Source organism: Rhincodon typus, chromosome 7 (genome assembly GCF_021869965.1).
Source record: "Rhincodon typus isolate 14 chromosome 7, sRhiTyp1.1, whole genome shotgun sequence".
Classification (NCBI taxonomy): Eukaryota; Metazoa; Chordata; class Chondrichthyes; order Orectolobiformes; family Rhincodontidae; genus Rhincodon; species Rhincodon typus.
In genome coordinates this window covers 34,507,268-34,525,462 of record NC_063338.1, presented here as the reverse complement: position 1 = coordinate 34,525,462, position 18,195 = coordinate 34,507,268, and the positions used below count along the sequence as shown (strand labels likewise).

Genomic DNA, 18,195 nt, shown 5'->3' with positions numbered 1-18,195 from the left:
AGGCCCGAAACGTCAGCCTTTCTGCTCCTATGATGCTGCTTGGCCTGCTGTGTTCATCCAGCTCTGCACCTTGTTGTCTCAGATGGTTGACAAAGTTGTTATACTGCTGCAAGAGATTTCAGCAACGTTTCTAGGGGTACCATGCTTGTTGAGGATGCTTTATGATTTGCACATTGGATGGTTATCATTGAGAATGCTCACTTTTATTTTAAATAGACTCTCTTTCTCAAGAATCCTACAGAGTTGTGCCCAATTGAGCTGATCCCTCCTTTTCATAGGTGAAGTAAGGCTATTTTCATTGCAAGCAGGCGAAGACAATGGCTGAGGTGATATTTTCACTAGATTATTAATGCAGAGGCACAAGTAATATTCTGGGGACCCACATTCAAATCCCATTGTGGCAGATGGTGGAATTTGAATTCAATTTAAAAAGAGACACTGAGATTAAGAGTCTAATAATAATTGTTGATTGTTGGAAAAACCTATCCATTTTACTAAAGTCCTTTAAAGGAAGGAAATCATCCATCCTTACTAAGTCTTGCCTACATCTCAACTGCCCTCTGGGCAAACAGGGATGGCCAATAAATACTGGCTTAGCCACTGATGCCCACATCCTGTCATTGAATAATTTTTAAAAATTGCAGGAATGTTTCCATATGGTCTAACTTTGTATCATTCATGCCTTGGAAGAACCCAGCGATCCAGAAGATTTATAACAGTAGTGACTTTCATATCATGGGAAATTCCAGGTACACCATTCCAGGAGGTGAGGCAGGGGCACTGAAGACAGATCACTCTGGCAAGCCCAGGATGGACTGTATGGACTAATACATGAACCCCAGAGAAATTGGGTACAATATACACAAACTCCAGTCACAATTGCCTTTCTTGCACCTTTAGCAACTCTTCAAAAGACAGCAAAACTATTATAAACCCCAAAGGAATTCCTATCTTACACATTTTGCTACAAGTGAAGAAATACCTAGAAGAAAGACTGTTCTAAGAAGCCTAAGAAAAATTTGAAGCTACAATTAGGGATTAAAACAATATAACAGAATTGAATAAAGTTACTATTGTGTCCACTGGTAAGACAATTTTTAAAAATCAGTTGTAAGCTGCACAGACCTGTGCCTCACAGCTAAAATTGTGGGGTTAATTTGTAGTTGTTTCAAGAAGTTAGACTCCTTGAATATACTAATGGGAGACAAGTTCCAGTTGTTCAACAAATTTTCAAAGATTGATTGATGATTAAGTAGAACAGGATTCTTCAGTGGCCTTTGCAGTCACCAAGGACAGGCAAGTGGAAAAGATTTGTTGACAAAACTCCTTCTAGTTACGAGGTGCGTAACCACTTGTAACAACCAAACCTCCCGATGCAAGACCCTTCCAGAACGTATCAAATCTGAACCATTGACAAAATTCTAGCTACCTACACATTGGGAATAAAAGAAAAGTGCTGATTGAAGCTCAAAATCAGTATATAATGTGAATTGGCTAACAATGAATACTTGGGTGAGAGAAATTAATTTACTATTAATGTTTGTATGATTTTCTTCACTAAGTAGAGTTTATACTTTCAGTCTTTATATCTGTGCTCGAGTTGGCTGAACGATTGGTTCATGGTGCAGGACTAAGGTCACCATTAAAGTCCCGACTCCTCAATCACGCCCACTAGTTGAGGTGTGGTGACCCTGAGGTTAAACTCGCCACCAGTCATCTCTCTCTAATGAGAACACATCTCTGGGATTATAGTGACTTTAACTTTACCCATTACCCATGTTCCACGTATTCAGCATAGTCACTCCCCTGATGAAAATTGTTAGTGGAACAAACACTTAATAAAGCATAGAACAACTATTATAAATACAGATATCTCTATCTCAGTAACATGGTTACAATCTTTTGAGGATAAACATTTGCACATATTCAAGACTTATATTTTGAGTATGAGAACGACACTCTACAAACAAGAGCCAAGTCAGTCAGTTGTTGGTGCCTGCTGCTCTCCGCTATCTATCTAAACGTACTGGCTTCTCTTCAAAATTTACAGCTGCATGCATTTTAGTTGCCAAAATTTAAGTCATGAAGCTGAGAAGTTTAGTCATTGTTTAGCAAAACAGTATGATTTATGGCACAAATTTCATGGAATGCAAGAAGAACGATCCAGTTCCTGAATGTGTTGCCATGGGTTTTAGAGTTTGTGTTAATCCAGCCTCTCATGCTGTGTACTTTAAGTTCCAACTTTTGCACTGATTCAATGACCTCCTGTTAGCAGGCAGAAAGTAAATGGTCAGCAGAAATGAGTTAGCAGTGCTGTTTCTCTGGGAGGAGGTGTATATAGTTAGCTTGAAATAGTCAATGTCAGCGAATGATTTTATACTGTTCAGTCAAAATGCATTCAAGCAAAACAAAATGACATTAAACAAGATTTTAAATACAGTGTGCACTAAATGAGTGATTTCAGAAAAAGGGGCGAAAGATTAGCAACAGATTTTTTTCCCCCCATTTGATCTAAGCTAAATGGTCTCATCACTTAAAAATAAATTTCAATCATTACAGAGGGTTTGTGCTTCTGAAAATCATGTGCTATGTGGCTAGAAAAATCTTCAGTATAACAAATTGAGAGGAAAAAGTAATTTTTTGATTCTAGCAATACTTTGTTATAACTGATGAGTTAGTCAACTAAGGCAGCAAACATCTGACATACTTAGTAATGAGTCCACAACGATGGTGTTTGTGATGAAGCAAGGACAGTTGTCTTATGTCTAGCTAAAAAGGAGTAATTTGAGATTTTCAGACAGTTATGCTATTGTGACATTAACAGTTTTTAAGATGGATTGTGCTTGATGTCTATGGTTTGGTTACTAACATCAACAGTGCACATATTGGACAGGCTGATAATGGTAATATTTGAATTGATAACCCAATAGATATATTTAATGTTGGAGTTCCAGTTCATCTTATAGAAATTTTGCTCTTTGAAATAATAAGCAAAAAAAAAAGATTAGTACTTTGCTGATGCATATTATACAGTACACAATTGTCTTTAAAGAGAAAACAAGCATTTCAGGTTTGAGTGTAACCTGGAGGAAGACCATTTAGGTCACATGACTAGCATTTGGTTCAGAAAAGTACCAACAGGTTTGCTTCCCGTTGCATCTGAGCTAGACCTGTCTCTTTGTCCAACCCCAAAGAGTAAAAGGCAATTGCAGACCAACACTGGCAAATACTACAAGAAAACAACTCTGAATAAAACACCAGCAGGCAATGAGCCAATTCCAATGCAAGGGAAGCCAAGGCTTTCCTTGCAGGGTGAACAAGACCACTGTTCTGACATAACTGGGAGCACTTCCACACCCTTTTCACCAACTCCTAGCCTGATTCAGCCATTGACTGTGTATGTCTTAACAACCCTGTTTTGCATAAATTTCTAAGTGAGTTTTGAGACATGAGAACAAGTGGGTGACAGGAAAGAGTGAACAGGAGAGAAGTGGAAAGATTAGGAAGTAGAAAGAGGATTTTGGGCCAGTTAGGTTCAAGACAGCCAATAGACTGTTAATATGGTAATTACAGTTAAACAGAATAACATGATTGCTCTAAGAAAATGATTTTCATTTGACATGCTTTTTGATATCACCTTTATACACTTTTACTTCTGAATTTTCAAGTGAAAGAGACTATTTTGCTGTAATTAACATGGCTAAAAGCCTCAACCTAGCTCTCTGTGGCAATGTGATGTAATTCATATTTACCGTGTAATTATTTAACATGTCAATGGTTAAGCAGGCAAAGATAATGCCTCTTTCACAATGCCATTCCACCATTAGCTCAATTTGGACCACAAATTTTGGATATACAAGTTTAGCTGCACATTTGCCTCTCACCTTTTTTTAAATTCATTGACAGGATGAGGGTGTTGCTGGCCTGGCCAGCTTTAATTGTCCAACCCTATTTGCCCAGAGGGCAGTTAAGAGTCAACCACATTGCTGTGGGTCTGGAGTCACATATTAGGCCAGACCAGGTAAGGATGGCAGTTTCCTTCCCTGAAGGGTGTTAGTGAACCAGATGGGTTTTTCCCCGACAATCAACAATGGATTTTCACGGTCATCATTAGATTCTTAATTCCAGATATTTATTGAATTCAATTTCTAACATCTGCCATGGCAGGATTTGAACCCAGGTCCCCAGAACATTATCAGGGTCTCTGAATTAACAGTCCAATGATAAGACCACTAGGCCATCACCTCCCCAATGTTTTTGCATGCATAACAGACAGTACCATTAGACTCATTATTATCTTGACAGCAAATTCTGGCCCATTACTTTCGAATTCCTCACACACCAACAAAACAATGGGCCAGATGTCATGATAGAAATTGTGAGCACCTTTTAACATCCTTAACTACTAAAGAGTAAATCAGCTAACAACTAACACTGATCAACATAGAGCTGAACGTCGATTCAGGGATTTTCTGTCTGCCATGTGCTGTTCTTCTTGACATTTCCGAAAAATGGCACCTCACCCTTTGATTCACTATTTAAATGCAGTGAATGGTGTGAAGCAACAGGACATAACAATTTGAATTAAGTGAGCCAAAAAATATACGGCAGCCCCGATGTACACCAGGACAGAGTGGGACAAAAACAATGTTGCTGGAAAAGCTCAGCAGGTCTGGCAGCATCTGTGAAGGAGAAAACAGTTAACGTTTCGGGTCCGGTGACCCTTCCTCAGAACGGATGGTGGCTGGGAAAACATCAGTTTATATGCAGAAGATAGGGAGGGGAATGGGATAGGGAGTAAATGATAGGATAGGGCCTAAAGAGAGAGAAGAACAGTTGGATAGACAAAGAGTTGATAACGATCAGGCTGGGAGGGTGAATAGTTGTTAATGGAGACTGTTAGTGACTAACAACAGGGGGTGTGTAATGGCAGGCTATGTGGTAACAAGGCCTGGTGTGTAGGGTAGGGGGCTGGGACATGGGAGAGTTTAGGCCCTAAAATTATTGAGCTCAATATTGAGTCCGGAGGGCTGCAGGGTCCCCAAGCAGAAAATGAGGTGTTGTTCTTCCAACTTGCGCTGAGCTTCTCCGGAACACTGCAGCAAGCCAGAGACAGATGTTGGCCAGGGAGCAGGATGTTGTGTTAAAGTGGCAGGCAACAGGTAGCTCAGGGTCTTTTTTGCCAGCAGAATGTACACGTTCTGTGAAGGGTCACCCTGTCTACGCTTCGTTTCCCCAATGTAGAGGAGACCACATTGTGAGCAGCGAATGCAGTAGACTAGATTCTGTGAAGTGTTGCTTCACCTGAAAGGTATGTTTGGGCCCTTGGATACTGGGGAGGGAGGAGGTAAATGGGCAGGTGTTGCACCTTCACCAGTTACAGGGAAAGGTGCCGTAGGGCTGAGGGGGGTTGTTGAGGGTGAAGGAAGTGTGGACCAGGGTGTCCCGGTGGGAACATGCCTGCGGAAGGCTGACAAGGGAGGAGAATATGTGTCTCTGTGGTGAAAAGAAATGTCAGAATTTGTCTGGAGTCAAAGCTGCCACTCCCAAACCAAGCCTCTTCACTCATTTTGGGGGATGCATTCGAAGTCCATTCTGTCCCCAGTGATTTGGAATCTCTAGAGACTATGGAACTCAGACTGTGTAGGTTAGACCAGGTAATAGTAAGTCTGTTCTCAGTCAATTTCTTTTGAACAACTAGAGTAGCCCACAATATGATCTAGGACACCTTTGGAGGTGTAGGAGGGGGCAGTTCAAGTGCAGGGAGTGGTGATCTGGTTTCCATCAAGACAGTTGACCACAGAAAACATCATGTGTAAATATTGCATTAAACCCTTAGAAACTGTCTAATTTTACAAGGCCTATCAACTAATGCAAACATTACAAAGAAGTGCCAACGAGTGCCAAACAGTGGCATAGCAAGTCTTGTCTAGATGTGTCTAGAAGTTTCAAAATGTGTGGGCTACCACTAGTCATAAAAACTGAACTGGGCCAGCTACATAAATATGGTGTCTGGGAATTCTTTGATGAATGATGTACCTCCTCATTCCTGAAAACATTCCACCATCTACAAGGAGTGTCCTAGGATACTCTGCACTTGCCCGAATGAGAGCACCTCTCTACTTACTCAAGAAGCTTGACATTAAGGACAAATTAGCCCACTTGATTGTCACCCCATTCACCACCTTCAACATTCACTTTCTCCACCTCCAGCACAGTATGTCAATAATCTTGAGGAGGAGTAGATGGACATAGGTTGGCATGGATAGTGCACAGAAAATGAAGGATTGAGAGATGACTGAGTGCCCTGCTATCTTTAAAATCTTTAAATGCAGTGTCAGGCAGGTTTTCCACCTAGCTCACCTTGGGAACCGTGCAGCTTCTTGTCACTCAATTCCCAATCAAGCAAGCAAGCACCCGAGACTGAAAATCTGAAGTGCGGGTAGCCATGTAGCTGCACCCTGATCCAGGAATGAAAAACAGGGACAATGTGTCCTTTCCAGTCTAAGTATTCATTTAGCAGTGTGCTAGATCCTCATCATCATCCAAACAACCTCTCTGGTACTAAAAATTAGCTTGCACAACTGTGGAGTTTCATTCTTTCATATCTTAAATTATGATGGTGAAGAAGATATGTTAATTTTTAAAAACCTTTTCTTTCTGTATCTATTCACTCTCCCTTTTAACCTAAATCTTTCTTTCAGCTTATTTCGTTCTCTGTATTCAATTCAAACTTTAACTCCTTGGTCAAACTTTGCAGGTTCATTAATATTTTTCAGTTTCAGATACACGGTTGTTTTCACATTCATGTAAGTCCCAGATGCCATGCAAAGGTGTTGGGCTTTCTAGCTGGTTGCCTGACGAAGACCTTCGGTGTCATAGCCCCAAGAAAGTTTACAGGTGAGAAATAACAAATCCCAGCATCTTTTGTTCAACACTCAAAAAAAAATCAGCCCAATTTGTTCTATACTTCCAGATTCAAAAAGGTGTGTTATATATGAACAAACACAGTGAGGTTAATTAGCTTACCTTTTACTTTACACTTTGCCAGACATTCTTTCATGGTTTCAAAGTTGTTTTCATTTCCACCACATCCCCCGTAGATAAATTCTTCACATTTCTGTGTCAATATGTTGTAGTAGTATCTTTTGTTTATAGCTTTGCAATGCCCACTGTCAGCTTTATATGTACATATCTCACTGCCATATGTCAACTCCTTACGCTTATTTTCTGCGGAAGAAAAAGCATCAGTTATTATGGTTTTAAATACAATAAATATTGATTTTAAGTGGAAGTTCGATAGGCAATTTTCCCCATGATTAGATGTTATGTGTTGTTTCAATTTTCCTTTTCTGTCCAATTTCAGTTTTAAATTGTGAAACAATCCTCTAAATATCGAGAATGCAATATTTGTCCATTTTGAGTGTTATAAATAAAATCTAATCTGATGACAGATGCCTGCTATTATGGTTGGAATTTGTTTCCACTTGCTTTGTCGTGGAGACACCTACTGACTTCAAAATGTCTAATTTATGTTCCATTTTCCAGAATATTACCAGTTTCACTATATGAACTTATCTCTTGTCTTGCTGAATCGACCAGAATAGCATATGCTTAAATTCAACAAATGGCAAGATATGTAATTTCAGTGCTGGAATGCAGAAATCTATCAAGTCGTAAAGGTTTTTAGCATGTCTGATCACTTCTGGCACTTGTTGATACAGCTATATGTATAAAACTGATTTTTTTTTTAAAAATTGCAGGCTCCAAATTTGAACAATGTCAAATCTATTCCAATATTTCAAATAATATTAATAATAATAACAAAGATAAACACTTGCAAAGTTCTTTTTACAATTTGAAAATGAAATAATGCATTCATATTTGTTATAAAGATATCAGGATTCTGAGATCATAGAACGTTCTGGTGTAAAAGGATAACATTCTACCCATAATACCTTTGTTAGTCCATTGAAAGAACTATTTTAATTAGGCCTACTCTCCTGCTCTTTCCCCACTGTCCTGAAAATATTTATTTTTAGGTATTTATCCAATTCCCTTTTGTAAGTTCCCACTGAATCTGCTTCCACCAGTGCACTCCAGATCAAAGCATGTTGTTAGGTTTAAAAAAAGTCTCCTCATTATCCCTCTTTCATGATGTTTCGATACTTATTTTTAAAAAGTTTCCATTGATAGATGGTAAGTTCCTTCTTAGCGAAGGAAGATTTGATTTGATTTCTGGCTACCTTTTGCAGCTTCTTACGATTCTGGGCAGAGCAGTTGCCTTACCAGGCTGTAATGCACCTTGAAAGGATGCTTTATATGGTAAAGGTTGGTGAGGGTCCGTATGGACATGCTGAATTTCTTAAGCTACCTGAGGAAGAAGAGGCATTATTGTGCCTTTTTGACCATCGCATCTACATTGGAAGTCCAGGACAGGTTGTCGGTTACTGTCACTCCTAGGAACTTGACGCTCTCAACCTCCGCTCTGTTCACATAGATGGAGGCGTGTTCTTGTCCGTTCTTTCTGAAGTCAATTATCAGTTCTTTTGTTTTGCCGATGTTGAGAGAGAGCTTGTTATCAATGCACAATGTCACCAAGCCCTCTATCTTCTTTCTGTATTCTGACTTGTAATTGCTTGATATTCACAGCAGTGGTAGTCATTAAAGAGAATCAATTAATGTGAAAAACAAAACTGAAACATTTGAGGAGGGCAAGGTGTCAGTGGACTCGCTGAACTACGAAGGATTAATTTGAGAGCAACTCAGGCTAAAATGTCTTATCTCACACTTAAATTATAGGTGGCCCAACTGAACGGTTCGGAAACCAGCGAAGCTCCCTTGAGTGCTGCCACAAAACTGCTTAGGATTAATGCATGAGGATTGAGACAAACATTCTTCCTTATAAAAATCCCACTGCTTGATACATTGAATATATTTACTACAATTACAGTACAAAAATATCCCAAAGATGCTACAATATTCGTTGATTCCTTTGTAAGGTGGTATTTTACAAGTCAGAAGTACTGCAGTGGAAATATTAAGAAAAAATTAAGTCTGCCTTTCACCATTTTCACCCTGCCATGACTCTGACTAAATTTCTCAGTTTTTAAAAGTTATACGGTGGGTTCCTAGTGAATATTTCACTCCTCAGAGATGTTTGCATCAGGGTAAGCTTTGCAGCATCCTCAATATGAATGAGCAAAATCTAAAGAGGTAGGTATTCTTCAAAAGACTTGCAGGAATTTTGTGTACCTCCTGGTGTTAGAAATGAAAAGAAAGAGGGAATGTTTACCAGGCGTCTGCTCTCTCACTCAGAGTCTTCATGCTGCTATTGAGGAAGTACCACCATTAATATTCCTTCTAATTTCTCTTCGCCATTCATGGCCCATTTCTTACGTGCCACAACCTATTAAAATGGAACCACATATGGACACCACTCTTAAATGGAGCTTCTCGTGGGAGAACTACTTTTCCCCTGCATGCTAAGTTCTGACTGATCTGCAGCTGCACCAATTATAAACTGAGTGGATACAATAGCCACTAGCCCTCTTCACACACATAGCAAAGGTAACATGATAGAGGAAGGCAGAGAATGAGGGCAGTTTCCTTAACCCCACTTCTGGCAAGGAGTTAAATGTAGTTCAAAATGTGGTCAAGTTCTACCTAGGGAGGGGGTAGAAAGCATAGAAACAAATAATTAAGAACAAACAAAGAAACAAAGAGATCCAGCAGTACTCCTTCCTTGCTAAGTTATCTGGTAGTTCAGCTGCCTCAAATTCATATTAGTGACATGAATTCAACAAACTATAACTACAAAAAATTAAATTGAATGGTATCGGGGTGAGCTGACAAGACGGATACAGAACAGGCTTAGTCATAGGAGACAGAGGGTAGTGGTGGAAGGATGCTTTTCGGGGAGGAAGAGTTGTTACGAGTGAGGTTCCACAGGATCGGTGCTGGGATCTCCGCTGTCCGTGGTCTACATAAATGATTTGGAGCAAAATAAAGCTGGCCTAATTAGTATGTTTTCAAACGATACAGAGATGGGTAGAGTTGCAGATAGTGAGGAGGATTGTCAGAGGATACAGCAGGATATAGATCAGTTGGAGACATGGGCAGAAAAATGGCAGCTGGAGTTTAATCTGGACAAATGCGAGGTGATGCCCTTTGGAAGGTCAATTACAGGTGGAAATTATACAGTGAGTGGCAGAACTCTTAGGAGTATTGATAGGTAGAGGGATCTGGGTGTGCAGATTCACAGATCACTGAAGGTGGCAGCACAGGTAGATAAGGTATTAAAAAAGACTTTGGCATGCTTACCTTCATTGGAAGGGCCATTGAGTGTAAGGATAGACAAGTTATGCTGCAGCTTTACAGCTGCACGGTGTGGCACAGTGGCACAGTGGTTAGCACTGCTGCCTCACAGCGCCAGGGACCTGGGTTCAGTTCCACCCTCGGGCAACTGTCTGTGTGGAGTTTGCACATTCTCCCCATGTTTGCGTGGGTTTCCTCCGGGTACTCCAGTATCCTCCCACAGTCCAAAGATGTGCAGGCTAGGTGGATTGGCCATGCTAAATTGCCTGTAGTGTTCAGGGATATGTAAATTAGGTGTGTTATAGGGGGATGGGTCCGGGTGGGATGCTCTGAGGGTCAGTGTGGACTTGTTGGGGCTGAAGGGTCTGTTTCCACACTGTAGGGATTCTATTCTTTGACTACTTTAATTAGGCCACACTTGGAATATTGCGTACAGTTCTGGCCACCACACTGCCAGAAGGATGTGGATGCTTTGGAGTTGCTTTCGAGATGCTTTATACAGAAAAAAAAAATTACCAGGATGTTGCCTGGTATGGGGGAATTTTAGTTATGAGGAAAGGTTGGATAGACTTGGTTTGTTTTCACTGGAACACAGGCAGTTGAGGGGCAACCTGTTAGAAGTTTAAAAGATTATAAATGGCATTGATAGAATGGAAAGTACGAGGCTTTATCCCAGGGTGGAGGGGTCAATTACTAGGGGACACAGGTTCAAAGTGCGAGGGGGGGGATGTTTAAAAGAGATGTGTGAAGCAAGTTTTTCAAAGGGTGGTGAGTGCCTGGAACATGCAGCCAGAGGAGGTGGTGGAAGTAGACACAATAGCAGCATTCAAGAAGCTTTTGGACAAATACTTGAATAGGAAGGGAATAGAGGGATACGGATCCTGTAAGTGAAGACAATTTTACTATGGAAGGGCAAAATGTGCTGGCGTGGGCTTGGAGGGCCGAAGGGTCTGTTCCTGTGCTGTAAGTATTTGGGAGCTATAAAATATTACAAAAGCTCTTGCATCCTAATAGAAGTTGAGAGCTATTTTTTCCAAACTCCTGTATACTTTTAGTGTCACTTTTAAATTCAGTTCTCCTAATGTAGCTTTTCTGAATAGCATACAGGTCTGGACAAGCCAATAACTCAAAACTAAAAAAAGTATTCACTGTAATTTTCTGCATCTTGCACAGCTGTTAAAAGCGGTTTATCTGTTGGTAGCCTAATGCTAGTTTAGAAATAGCTTGCTCTAAAAGGTGGAGACTAATCTGTACATATTTACATTTCAGGGGAAAAAAAAAAACACATTTTGGAAAAATTGATTTCAGGTTTACATATTATCATTTGAGAGCAGAGTCACAAGGCCAGAACTGACTTGTTCTATATGACCACCAGTTCTCATCCATTTTCTAATTGTTGAGTGAGATTCTACCACACTTCAATTTCAATGCAGGAATGAGGTCATTTTCTAACTTTAAAAATGCTCTAATGCACTATGATAATAGCATTCAGATATCCTGATCATCATCTCACACAGTGCTTTTGTATCCCAGTGAGGATCCAAAACCTGTTGATGCTCTGAAAACATGTTCACAATGTGTAGCAATATCATAAAGGTACATTAATTTAAGTTCTCTTGTGCTGGATTCTACCTGGATCAGCTTCAATGTACAAACTCTAACTAAGGACCGCAGCAAAAACATGCATTCTTTCACTACCTTAGGATATCCAAAACCACCTACAGCCAATGAAGTAATTTGCTGTTGTAATGCACTTCACTAAGTCAGGCACAAAAATTAGGAGCAGGAGTGAGCCACTCAGTCCCTTCAGCATGCACCATCATTCAAATAGATCATGGCTGATCTAATTATTCCACATTCCTACCTACCCAAGACAACTTTTCATCCCTTTCCTTGTCAAGAATCCACCTACTTTTGTTTTTGCTCCCTTTTAGAGAAAAGAGAGTTCCAAAGACACACAAATCTGAGGAAAAAAAATTTCTACTCACATCTATCTGAAAAAGCTGACCCTTTGTTTTTAGACAGACTCCTAATTCTAGATTCTCCCACAACAGTAAACAACATTCTTACATTCACCCTGTCAAGACATCTTAGGATCTTATAGTCTATAAATAACTTGTCAGACACAAATCGGCATAATTCATTCTGCTTCTGTGGATCACCCGAAGTGGACAGGAGTTTAAGGATTAGAGTCAATCCTGTACTTTGCACAGCTAGCATTTCCTAAATGTACATGTATATTGTATTTTGATCAGAGCAGATGACATATGTAAATTTATAGTTAGAAAATGTAGAAGAATTCAAATGTCCCGTTACTTTTTCCACTCATTATGATATTGCTATTGCCCTGAAAAATGCAAGACAGTAGCAATATTTAATGTAATACTTATTCTCCACTGCTTCATTTGGGAATTACCTAAAAAAAAAAAATCATGAAAGTGTTCAAACAGCTCCGCAAATAACAATTTATTCTACCTGTTGTTGCACGTTTGTCTTATAACGTGATAGCTAATATCATAGCTGCTTTCAAATCTGATCCTTGTTGGCACGATACTGGAATGGCATCCAAAAATAAAATCATTTGATCTTCCAATATATTAAACTCTTCCAGGTCAATGTACTTTAAAACTGAATAATATATAGCCCTGAAAAATATAAAACTGAAAGATTTATAATTCCAAATCACAAGTAAATGTCCTGTCTTTATCCGTATTTCCTCATTCCATAAATTTCCTCAATAATTCTGTGTAGGTCTCCTAGACATCGATTCTTTGTTAACTCTACAGTGCTAAGTAACAGTATTCCTAGGACAGCATACTGATTTTGCTGTTCAAATTAAATATACTCTGAATCAAATTACTACATCAGTGCTACTCATTTCTAGATATTAAGGAACACTTCTGTGAAAGTTACAGATGTCCCACAGATTACAATACCCAACCTCTTTGTCCTTGGAATCAACAATTTAATATTTCACTGAAAGAACAAGGAAAATACTTCTCCAAAAAAAAAGTTTCTTATGGCTGCTGCAAATACATGATGTCACATGGTCTATTACAGTAAATACAATTTGATGATTTTATATTCCACACAAGCTTCTTCAGACATTACATCATCTCAATCTATTAATAAATCTTCCAATTCTTTTTCTTCCTGATCTATTTATCTAGCTTCCCCTTAATACTTACCTCAACTATTCCATGTTGTAGAGTGTTCTGCACTCTAGCCACTCTCTGAGAAAAGAAGATTTTTTTTTTCCATTTGATTTATAGATCGTTATCTGTATTAACAGCTGTTAGTTTGGACTTGTCCAAAACATGAAAGATCTTCTCCATGTCTACTCTATTGAACTGTTTCACAATTTTAAAGACTTCTATCAGGTCAGCTGACATGCCTCAATTTTCAAAACAAAAAATGAAGACCCATCTTATCCAATCTTTCCTTATTTTTATAACAGTTCTGTTCTAGTGTCCTTTATTTTTGAACTTTCATCAGTGTCTCTATATCCTTCCAGCAATATGGAGACCATAACTAAGTGTCATCTAGCCAAGGTTCTGTACAAGTTTAACATAAACTTTTCCACTTCTGAATTCTGTTTCTTCAGAAAAGAACCTTTTCTTTTTCATTTATAGCTGCATTCTTTTGATTTAAATCATTTGTGAATTTATCTCTCTAGGTCACGTTATTCCTTCAGCACATTCAGCCTTTATTTTTCTAAGAGTAGTCCACTCACAGCTCTTAGCAAACTGCACTGTCCCACAGTGACTTATAATGCATTCTACAGATTTGTTATCTTTTTATGCTGTCAGCCTTCCTCAGTGGTAACCATATCTCTATTCCAATTTTCACAAAACATTTTAAATGCTTCCTTGAAAAAAAGTCAATAATGAAGTTGATAAATTGTGCATCTTGCAAACATATAGAAAACATAAATATTCACATTTGTACAAAGTACGAGGTTTAAATAAATTAGTGTTTCATCAGGAGAACGAAGGCAAAAATGAAACAGTGACAAACACTACGAGTGCCAACAGCAGCGTGTTCAGTTCTTTCTGGAACACTACACGACTGAAAATGATTAACTGATGTTACCTAGAAGACTACACATTAAAGCAGTTCACTGGCCAACGTGGTGAAAAACGCTATATAAATTTATATTTTAAAGTTTCTTCTCACTATGCGCATGTTATTAAGTATCATGTGGCGAGTGAAATTAAACATTGAAACCATGTAGCCATACTTATAAAGTATTGCAATGATACTAGTCCGCTAATCGACTATCGTTGCACCATTCCTATATTCCACCAGAACCCAATACTAAGTTGCAACTTTATGCCACTCTGTCTCATGCCAGTTATGATTCTAAGTCAAACAGAAGTCAGTTGTTCAAATCTTTAATATAAACAGAAAATACTGGGGAAAGTACTCAGCAAGCCAGGTAACATCCGTAGAGACATTAGAGTTAATAGAGATAATGGATCTCTTTTCTCCAGATTTTCTGGGTACTCGAACATTTTCTATTTTTATTTCAGGCTTCCAGGATGCTGGTATTCAGAGGTGCTAGTTTCACCAGTGTGTGCATCCATCACTCCTACCAAGGGGTGCTCACACTTAAAACAGCGATCCAGTCCAAACTTTCTGTAAAAAGGATCTACACCTCTCAGGATTCTCTGCGCGCTATGACTCTTGTCACAGTGATTAGTCACATGGAACTCTGATCCTCCACACTGTATTTACCTTTTCTTTGGGCAGCCGGTTCGCAATCCACACTCAGGAGGAGCACAGCCACTTTGAGCAGCGTGAACAGCATTGTTGGGTTTGAGAGCCGGAGTTACGCTGCTTGCTGGAAGCCGGTGCAAAGTCGATCTCCTCACGGCTTGCTCTCTAAATGTGTCGAGTGGGATCCCCGCCTACTTCCGGGCTGCTGGATGACTCACGATGGAGTAGGACGGTGGAGTTATCCAAACAAACCCCGCCCCCCACCAAGTTATCACATGCTGTGATACATATAGGAATCATTGCAGGTGAACGTGACCCCAGCACATATCAGCGATTACCTTCCCGTATGACTAGTCAATAAATACCAACACAACTGAGGTGTAGAAATTTACAGGATAGTAGCGCTTGCCTGACGCCGTACGTGTTTTCCCCCGTCATTATAGTCAAAAGGGGAAATTATTGGAAATTATTCTATGCGCATCGGGGCAAACGTGCTATCAGAATTGACAAGGAGATCTCTGTCTTTATTTACCATATTTCCCTGAGGGCCTAACTGGCAATAACAAGTAAGGGCAAAAACGTCAGAGGTATATTTGCTTATATCATTTTATTTTAAACTACTGTACCATGGAACCTAGACTTAACACAGCTTCAAGCACCCAATTCATTTATTGAGAAAGTCTTTTGAATGCACACTGGTTGTTTCAGTATTGAGCAAGTCTCACATCAGATTTTTGAGTGACATGGATGCGTTTTAGGTGAACTCATTTTCTTTTAGAGAGCGTTGTACTGCCCCTTGCGTAAATTAATCCTCCAAAGATGCAGATGTTGAGCAAGTGGAGTCGCTGTGGTGTCATGGAATTCTGAGGAAGAGGTGGGGCATTACAACGTAAAAAGAAATGAATGGACACTCCCCAGAAGTGCAAAAGCTGTAGTAAGAAGATTAAGGACAATCTTATACAGGCCTGAATAATGTAGGCTGTGGTGAAAATTGTGGCAGGATTATGCAAAACAAAAAGCTCACAGAGGTCTGTCTCATTGTCAGGAACATCTCGCTGTATCCTTTAACTAATTTCAAGGTGTTGGGAGCAGCAGTGAGCTGCCTATTAAAGGGGCTTATTTGCATGTTGATGACCTTATCAATTGCATATCTTACCCTATTACGATGTAACTTCCTATCCTGCCACCCAAAGGAAAATCTAGACATTGAGAATTCTCAATGTGGAAATCAGTGGCTACTTGGTGACTTCAGCTTGCTACTTGCTCCAAAAACCATATTGTATACCAGTCACCAACATCTCAGGGTACCGTAGGCATTGGTCACATACACCCCACATTTATGGACAACGGTGTCTGACACATGTCAACCTCAAAGGTACATTATACAGTGCCTTCTTCACCTCAGTGCTGCACTTTGGAGTGCAATGGCAACTATCATTGTATTTTGCAGTGAGAACACTTTGTGCTTAGCGACATGCACCCAAATTATGGACTGGACCAGGCTGCATCTCCAGCCTGTCCAGGGAGGACAGACAGGTCAAGGGGGCGGGATGAGGTTGGTCAGTGGGAGATGGAGGTGTGGCTTGAGGTGGGAGGAGGGGATAGGTGGGAGGAGGGGACAGGTGGGAGGAAGAACAGGTTAGGGAGGCAGGGACGAGCTGGACTGGTTTTGGGATGCGGTAGGGGAGGGGAGATTTTGAAACTTGTGAAATCCACATTGATACCATTGGGCTGCAGGGTTCCCAAGCCGAATATGAGTTGCTGTTCCTGCAACCTTCGGGTGGCATCATTGTGGCACTGCAGGAGGCCCAGGATGGACATGTCGTCTGAGGAATGGGAGGGGGAGTTGAAATGGTTCGCGACTGGGAGGTGCAGTTGTTTATTGCGAACCGAGCATAGGTGTTCTGCAAAGCAGTCCCCGAGCCTCCGCTTGGTTTCCCCGATGTAGAGGTAGCCACACCGGGTACAGCGGATGCAGTATACCTCCACCCCCCAAATCCCCAGCCGTACCCAGGACCTTCCCCACAATGTGCCCGCCGCCATTGGCCATGAGGCCACTATCGGAGAACCCACAGATGACGTCACATCCGCCACCGCCGGGTTCCCCACTTCCGGGACAGCGAACGTCATTGCTGCCGTTGCCACCGACACTGAAGTCGCGACCACCCACATCGCTACTGCCGCCGCCTACCCCGCTCCTCCTACCTCCGATGCCGCTCCGCGCATCACTGACGCGGACGCAACTCCACCCACCGCCGGCGCAACTCCACCCACCGCCGACGCTGGCACAACTCCACCCACCGCCGGCGCATCTCCGCCCACCGCCGACGCCGACGCAACTCCGCCCACAGCCTCCACAGCCAGCAGCTCCAGAGCAGACAGCAGCACCCAGCCCTGCCGAGTCTTCACCATCCCTCCAGACCTCCCCCTTACTGAGGACGAACGGTCAGTCCTCAGTAAAGGGCTCACCTTTGTCCCCCTCCACCCACAGATCAACGAATACCGCTCACGCTTGGACATAGAGCAGTTTTTCCTCCGCCTCCACCTCCACGCTTACTTCTTCAACCGTGAACCTAACCCTCCCTCTACTGACCCCTTCTCCCGCTTCCAACACACCCCCTCCTCCTGGACACCACCCCAAGGCCTCCTACCCTCCCTCAACCTCTTCATCTCCAACTGCCGTCGAGACATCAATCGCCTCAACCTCTCCACCCCTCTCACCCACTCCAACTTCTCCCCCGCAGAACGTGCAGCCCTCCACTCCCTCCGCTCCAATCCCAACCTCACCATAAAACCCGCGGACAAGGGAGGCGCAGTTGTAGTATGGCGCACTGACCTCTACATCGCCGAGGCCAGACGCCAACTCTCCGACACCTCCTCCTACCGCCCCCTTGATCATGACCCCAACCCTGAGCACCAAACCATTATCTCCCAAACCATCCACAACCTCATCACCTCAGGTGACCTCCCACCCACGGCCTCCAACCTCATCGTTCCCCAACCTCGCACTGCCCGCTTCTATCTCCTTCCCAAAATCCACAAACCTGAATGCCCTGGTCGACCCATTGTCTCCGCCTGCTCATGCCCCACCGAACTGATCTCCAACTATCTGGACTCCATTTTCTCCCCCTTGGTCCAGGAACTCCCTACCTATGTCCG

The 18,195-nt window shown here is 41.5% G+C and overlaps 1 protein-coding gene across 1 annotated transcript in view; it reads right to left on the bottom strand.

Moving 5' to 3' along the window:
- The window catches only part of LOC109931976 (tissue factor pathway inhibitor), a 44,768-nt gene extending 29,523 nt beyond the window's left edge, over positions 1-15,245 (bottom strand). Inside the window, exons 1-2 of the mRNA XM_020531232.2 lie at positions 15,055-15,245; positions 7,030-7,230 (exon numbers count right to left, since the gene is read on the bottom strand). Of these exons, the coding sequence (XP_020386821.2) occupies positions 7,030-7,230; positions 15,055-15,127 (274 nt within the window). The 5' untranslated portion in view covers positions 15,128-15,245. The remainder of the gene's footprint in view (positions 1-7,029; positions 7,231-15,054) is intronic.
- Between the last annotated feature and the right edge of the window lie 2,950 nt (positions 15,246-18,195).